Genomic DNA, 7932 nt, shown 5'->3' with positions numbered 1-7932 from the left:
GAGAGAGATCCATATACGTACCACACACACACACACACAACAACACACACACACACACACAACACACCCACACACACACACCACACACACACACACACACACATATATATATATATATATATATGTGTGTGTGTGTGTGTGTGTGTGTGTGTGTGTGTGTGTGTTGTGTGGTGTGTGTGTGGTGTGTGTATAGTTGAAAAGAGTATAGGGAAAAGCAGCTGGGATGATAAATGGGATCGGCGACTTTGGACATAGAGATGAGCTTAGGGCATTGAATTTATATTCACTGAAATATCGTTAACTTAGAGGGAATCTGATAGAGGCATGCAATATTATGAAGGGGATGGAGAAAATAGATATACATGGAACACTGGAAATTAGGCCGAAACACAGAAAAACCCAATTTCATTTAGCAGAAGGTGGGAGAACAAGTGCGAAAAGGCCGATGTCATTTAGTCAAAGAACCATTAACCATTGGAAGGGGCTGACAAACAAAATTTTAGGAAGCCCCTCTCTAGCAACATTCAAAAACCGTTTGGATAATTTCTGTCGGTCTAGAGATCTCATTTAGAGCTAAATTTACGTAGGTCAGGTGATTAGTTTTGAGGATGTGTACGGAACCTGAGGTAGGCCAACGTCGATGGGCCCTTTAGGCTCTTTGTTGGCCGAATATATTGATGTATTTATGCCCCAAATACACAAACGGGAGTCTAGATACACGTGTTGTGCCAGTGTCCTAGAAATGCCGACTTTGGTGTGCAGCAGCACCCTATGAGGAGGAATTTTTCACTCCTTTTCCCCATATGTTATGTGAATTTTTCGCTCCTGCCTGACATTGTGTAATCGCACATGCCAAACCCCTATTTCCTTCTCTAAGGTTTTCAGATGTCGTCCAAAGCCGAGCTCACTTGAAACCACCAAGCATAAACGAGGCTCCGCGGAACCTGGACACCTATGGCTATGTACTGCCTCACCTACATCTGAATCATGTCTATGTATGCACAGAGCAAGGGCGCCAGGTACCTCCAAGCCCAAGGACCCGAGTGACCCCACCCGCTTGCACGCATTAAGTTTGGTTTGTTTACAAAATGCATCAAAATCTGCAGCTGTGCGCCAAATGGAAGGCTTTCACGCGTCCCCTATTTTTTGGTCTCACCACCACACCACGAAAGCAGAGGCTGGTGCAAACACCCAGCAAGGCCTGGTAGATAATTTTACTCCACGTACTTCTTTTTTCCCAAGGAGACTTGACCACTAAATTGCATCATTCCCGAAATGCAGGAGAGAAAAGTTTAAGAAATGTCTTCTAAATTAAACTTACAAGATGAATGTCACCATTTGAGCACTTGTGTTACCAGATTTTAAGTCAAATCAGCTGATTACAAAGTTTTTCGAGAAAAGTACTAGTCTTTTTATTTATTTAGCCACTTTTGTTTTTCTTGATATCATACCAGTGTGATACCACTTTATTCTTTCTTCCTTTTTGATTGCCTTTAGAGGAACAATCTTCTGCTTAAAATGTTGACCAATTTCTCTGCAAGATGCTTCAACTGCAAGCTTGTACGTATTTCATACATAGATGGGATAAATTCGCCAGCCGCCCAAACTTGTTTCATATGCACCCAAGCGTGAACAATTCACGGGGAATGAAGGAGACAATTTGAGGCACGGAACTTATTTTTACCGCCATTTTTGCCCTTTTAAACCTTCGGTGAACTGTTTTCTTGGTTCATGGCGGTGCTCAATAAGGATAAATCCAAGCTTTTCGATTGTCTGACTTACCAGGCTACCTGGCAAGGCCTAAAATAGCATTGTCTAATGCTGCCTTTGTATGGCAACATTAGAATATGCTGCCATATGCAGCCTTCAGACAGACCTGACGCAGCTAATACAGAGGTGTTTGATGGCGCAATTCTGCCCTGAGGGGATGTTTACCATGCGCACCTCTTACTTGTTTCGCACTTTGATCTCAAAGGTTGGTGGGCATGATTGATATTTATATTTGGGGGAGGCTCGGATGACTCTGTCTGCCAGCAAACCGCGCAAAAGGTACTGAATTTTTGTTTTTGGGGAGCAGGAAGAAGCCGGTAAGTCTCCTGTGGACCAAGTAATTGCTTGCCTTACCTGCTTTCAACACATGACTGGTAACCAGAGTTGACCATTTTCTGTTTTAATGCATCGAGTTTTGCCATAAGACAAATTATGATGCCACAAGGCACGCAATGGGCTTATTTTGTTCCATATTCTTGGTTATTTGCCCAAATTTCTTGAAGTGGTCCTTCATCGCTGCTTTAACCAGATGTTTTCTATAGTTGTCATGATTTGCTGACCAGCAAATGACTGTACTGTATATATGCACTATATTTTTAGCACAGGGATACTCTAAGCTGCATAGCAATTATAATATGAGTTAAATATTGTTATGCAACAAATACTCAGACCACCCCATTTAAAATGTGAAGCGAACATTTCAAACATTGTTATTGAATATGAATAAGCAAGCCCAAATGGACGCGTTTGCTGCAGCTGAAAAGGCAAGCAGCAATACTGGCATGGCCATCTAAAAGTTATGTAATTTTTGGAGACGAAAGATTGTTTTGTGGAGCATACCCATTATTGCCCTTGACATAGGCTAACCATGACAATCAAAATAAGTTGTTCAAAGTGATTTGAAGTGTTTTGATTTATGTGTTGTCAACTTTGTCTGATGTCAACAAGCATGCACAAATTAATGAGTAAAAATGCAAGTTGAAACCAGCCAAAAACTAGCTTTAAATATCATGCTTTTATTACAAGTGCTGCTGTAAACAGATCGGTGAGTTGAGATGACGTTCATCATATGGGCTACTCTAAGTTAGGTTAAGTTGGTTAAGTGCATGGCAAGTGGCAATAGGAAGTGTGCAAGAATCGGTAACTCACAACTGCTGCTGTGATACAAACAAGTTATGCATGATGAGATGATGTAAGGCCTCTTTATGTTAGGCATAGGCTACTTTCATGGAAATATGCATAGATATTTTGTAAGAAACAGTGACAAAATGTTTGTTTTCCCTGACCCCCTCCTTAACAGAAGCCAGAAGTATGTCTATTGTGTTTGACTTGGTGATGGGCTGATGTGTAGGAGTCCAGTGTTTTTTTTGTTGAGTGTTTTATGCTTGTGAATTTTCTGCTTGTTATATTGTTATTGTTTGTTGTGTGTGTATTCCTTTGCTTCGTTTTGCTTTAGAAGTGCTGTGGAAGGGAATTGAAAAGTGCAGCATCAAATTCTTGGTGTTAGTAATTTGTTATGCTCATAATACTGTCATGAAATTACTATGCTTTAACACGCGCCCGGTTGGCCGGCTAGATACCCTTCGCTCGGGTGTGGGGGTCAATATGAACCCCCCCTCTGAGATCTCGGGAACTAAGAAAGCTAGAGACACCAAATTTACAGGGTGTCCTGACCTATACGCGAACTCACTTAGATAAAGGTTTCAGCTCCTAGGTCATGACCTTCAGGTCGAATAAGGTCAACCAAGGCCAAATTCCAGATTGATCTCCGAAGTGCCCACAGAACCTAGCCAACTATCTCTACGTAAAAGTTCACAAGCCTATTTGAGGCCATTGACCTTGTTTGACCCTTTGAAGGTCATGGTGACCAAAATTATATAGGGCTGCTCTGCGTTTTCATTTCAATAAGCGACAAAGATTACACTACGCTGTATGTTCCTAAAACAAAACGTTCGACCCGGGTCGTATTAGGTCAATGGCCTGTTCTGACCTCCAAGAAGTCAATTGAAAATGTATGATGCGGTTCCTGCTGTCAATAAATTCGAAATGAGCACCAGAAAGTATCCCATACAGCAACCCCCACAGTAATAAATCAGGTTGGTTTTGACCTTGGTCTGACTATCACACACGACCTTAGGTCAACGTAATTTGTTCATTCAATATTTTCGGTGCCTAAGAAAGCGTCTCAGATATGTCTGTCTTCGTCAAACACTCCGTTGTTGCATCAGATTGAACGATTCCCTAGAAACTGCCTTCGCTGAAACCATGGGCTGACTTTGACCTGTCATAGGTCAGCGACCTGACAAGGTACTTCTAAAATTGGTTTGTCAGACGATCCGCTATACAATTTTCTAGAGCTATGCAAAATGTGGCGCAGCTGCGCCGCGCCGTTCAAAAACCATTCGGGAAATGCCCTCGGGGTGTCAGTTCCCCCCCCCCCCGCCACCACCCGAGCGCGTGTGAATGTGTTCTGTTTCACTTTAATGGCCTAAGATGTTAAAAAACGAAAAAGTTTTGTCAGGTTTCTGATATTACCTCCATGCCAACTTGAAATAGATGTCTTTGTTCGCTGAAGCACCAGTCACGAGCTCATAAGTTCCGTCTTTTGTTAATGAATTTTTCACTCCCGCACGGTCTTTTTGCGATGGAATTTTTCACTCCCACTCTAGTTCAAAAGCGATTCTAGCTCCCTGTGTTGTTCTCTGTGACGTGCTGCACAAGCAAAAGCCACTTGCACAAACAGCGGCTGCAGCTGCCGGGCCTTGGCGAACGTAGGACTATCGTTGGGCGGCGTCTTCGGCCGCCTTCGCTGCGCCGCGGAGCGAACACGCCTGCGTCAGTCGACGCGCGTCCGGCCTCAGCGTTGTGGCAAGCGTGACAGCTGCTGGTACGTGTGACCGCGCACCTGGTGCCCCAGCGATGCCGACCGCTCACTCCTCTCCGCCGGCGCGCCGAGAGTGCCCTCCGGGCGGCGCGGCCGACGGCGCCGCCCCAGCGTCGGCGACGGCGGCCTGGGCGTCCCGGCCGCCCTCGCCGCGCACGCCGCTGCTGGCGCCATCTGGCGGCCGGTGGGATGGCGCGTTGTCGGCGTTGGATCGGCTGACTGCCGCTGCTGCTCGCCGGCTCGGCGCTGGCTCTAGTACTCGTGCCGTACGCGGTGAGCACGCTCCTCGGCCACCAGCAGCCGCTGCTGCCGCTTGTGAGTGACTCGGGCGTGTGCGCGCCCGAGTCATTCCTCTTCACTCTGCTGGGCTCGCTGCTTGCCATGCTAATGAGCCTCATCAGCTGCCGGCTATATGCGGTGACCCCGCGCGGCTGGCTCTCCGCGCTCAGCCTGGCTCTTGGCCTGGCCTGCTCGGCCGGCCAGCTGACCCTCGCCTGGTGCGCCGAAGCCGGGCCCCGGAGGAACGCGCACTTCGTTGGTGCGTATGTGGCGTTCGGCTGTGGCCTGGCCTTCATTGGCCTACGCACGCTGCTGACGCCAGCCGGCTTGAACAGACTGAGGCTCTTCAGGGTCGTTCTGTTTGGCATCGGCGGCCTTAGCGTGGTGGCATGTCTCGTCGGCGACTGGTTGGTGCCATCCGGGGCCTGGTCAGCTCGCCTCGAGCTGGTGGCGACTTGTGATGCTTCAGGTCAGTGTTTAAGTCGACACAAAATAGCAAGAGGAATTGTCGTCTCCCAGATAGTATTATAGGTTTCGGCTGGTCCTACCAATTTCCATGTGACATTGAATAATGCAAACTGTTTCAGACCCTTCATTTTGCAGCCGCATTACGTGCAAAGCGTAGAACATTGCCTTGACTATGACATTGTCCATTACATTTTTTTTTTGTCTGTGTTCTGTGTCGGTAGGTAGTTGAGCTTGCATCATTTTTGGACGTGCTGTCCTGATATTGTCGGCCTGTTATCTATGGCCTCTTTCTGGAGGTCATGTCGGTGACCAAATGTGCCCTGTTAAGGATCAAGTTCACTATTGTTCGTTCTCACCATTGTAATTGCGTTTGACGAGAACGTGTCAATGCCGTCTTCCCAATGAGTCTGGTTTACTTAATTTTAGAGATCATAGGAGAGCCTTTGTCAGGACACCCGAAGGCAACACTAGCAGGACGGGTTTGAAGTAAAAATAGGTAGAAAATGGAAAGGCACCCAGATATAGGGGCAACATCTATTTTCAACTCGGTCAGCTTTCCTATCACAGCCACAATCCAATGCATAGTTCGGAGGCGCATGCCATAACCAAGTACAACTCCTGAGGAATATTGCAGAAACTTTGCACATGCGTATCAGTAGCAAAGAGGTCACTTGCATACCATCAGCGCCCCTCCATTTGTACGGTGAAGCGCACATTTAGTTGCCTTGTGTGCACCGATCTGCCGCAGCAATGGAGACGTTCCGACTCAGCGAGTCAGGCAGAATGTGCACCGTCTTCACCGTGGCCGAGTGGATCGCTTCGCTGAGCTCCGTGGTCTTCTACGCGACCTTCAGTGCCGAACTCGGTGGCTGGCCCCGCTTCGGCCAGCGGAATCTTGACAAGCCTGCCAGCTGAAATCGCCGGGCGTCTTCCTGTTCCCTTTTTAAGCGTTTCCTTGAACTAAAAACACCCACAGCAGTCGTCACGCGGCGCTGCTCAAGTCTCTCACCTTTTGGGTTTTCATTCCTGGACGTCGATCAATATAAACAAACATGTTCAATATATAATAACTATGGAAAATGCGCCACAAAAATAGGAGAAAGGATAAATGCATTGACGAAGCTTGGAAATTCAATCATTTCCAAAAACGTTTGTCAAAAAAACTCAAAAGCTCCATCATCGAAGAACACAAAACGTTTCAGCCGGCAATCAGCCTTCGTGATTTTGCCTGGTGTGAAGGGAGTATCGGAGAAGGTATCGCGACTTTTAAAGCCACACGCTCTTGTAGCCACCAAACGGTGTGCAAACCTTGGAAGTTGGTTTGTTCGGCCCCAAGACAAGCTAAAGACGAAAAAAGGCAATAATGATTTACCAATACACACGTGAATGCATATGGCGGTTCACCGCGCCCCTGGTGGCTAGGAGCGCCCGGATGAGTCCCTCGGAGCTCACCCAAGTGAGCGTGGCTGGGTGCGTGGGCCGCCCGTGGGCGACATTGGTTTTCCCATGCGATTTGAAGGTGCGGGTGTCAGCCCCTGCACCACCAATCTCACGTGCGTGCCGGCTGACGTTCATGTTGGTGTGATCGGCGCTTGAGTTGCTGGTCCAGGCTGCGCTGATGTCAGGCAAGCCTGCGCCTCGCTATCCGCTTTCCCGTGTATAGGTGGCTGACGTGGTTCGGTTACTGTGCAGGCTTCCGAAGTTACGTCGTAAACGCCATCACGTACTGCGGCCGCATGTTTTAACAACTGCGTTAAAGGCGACACCTGCAGCGAATTAGAGCCGACGCTGCGATAAACAACCTGATGGCGTAATGGGTCGTACCCTTGGCGCCGGCAACACAAGTGCAAGTTTAACATGCTGTATCCATGATCCAGGCATGTCTTCACCAGGTTGCCCGTCGGATTGGTACAGCCTCCTCTGGGACGCAAAGCTTGTCGTGTACGATGGCTGTGCTTGAGGGTTTTCCGGGTTTTCTTGTGATGTCAAATATAGCGACTTTTCTGTTTCGTCGTTAATTTTACTCGGTTGATTGACACCGCTAGTTTTTTAGTCGACCTGTTGAGTGCACAGTACTCGGCTCAGCGTGTCCATATCTTTGGCTAAAAGTGGAACTGTACCCGTGTCGGTGTTTTTACCAGTTTCGGGCACTGCCTGGTCCGGGAACCACCCCGCTTTCGCAACGAGCCGTGTCTGCATCGACCGGTCACGTGACGTCAGAGGCTGGCAAGATGTCCGAGCTTTGTGCACACCTGCCCCGTATGTGGCAGCCCGTGCAACCGGTTAGAACGGTGTTTGGTAGCGGAGCTATCGGCCTCGTTTTCTCGGAGCCATCTCGCCTTTTATGAGCGTCGCGAATACCACTCCAGGTCAAGTCGATGGAGCTTGTAACGCGGCTGAGCTCTCCGCGCTGTCACCGGCTAGGCCGTGCTCACCTGTTTGACCAAAAATTTGTCAGGGGTCGTCCGGGCATCGGGTGCACACAAACAGACGGTCATGGTTTTATGACAACGGTGGCCCTTCGGCGCTTA

General features: G+C 48.1%; 1 protein-coding gene across 1 annotated transcript in view; it reads left to right on the top strand.

Annotated features, from left to right (window-relative positions):
• The window catches only part of LOC119101822 (transmembrane protein 150A), a 10042-nt gene extending 2647 nt beyond the window's left edge, over positions 1–7395 (top strand). Inside the window, exons 2-3 of the mRNA XM_037225249.1 lie at positions 4952–5402; positions 6150–7395. Coding sequence (XP_037081144.1) covers positions 4952–5402; positions 6150–6316 — 618 coding nt within the window. The 3' untranslated portion in view covers positions 6317–7395. The remainder of the gene's footprint in view (positions 1–4951; positions 5403–6149) is intronic.
• The last annotated feature ends 537 nt before the right edge of the window (positions 7396–7932 follow it).

The sequence above is a fragment of the Pollicipes pollicipes genome, unplaced genomic scaffold, assembly GCF_011947565.3.
Source record: "Pollicipes pollicipes isolate AB1234 unplaced genomic scaffold, Ppol_2.1 Scaffold_4881;HRSCAF=5763_pilon_pilon_pilon, whole genome shotgun sequence".
Lineage (NCBI taxonomy): Eukaryota > Metazoa > Arthropoda > Thecostraca > Pollicipedomorpha > Pollicipedidae > Pollicipes > Pollicipes pollicipes.
This window is presented reverse-complemented; position numbering and strand designations above follow the sequence as displayed.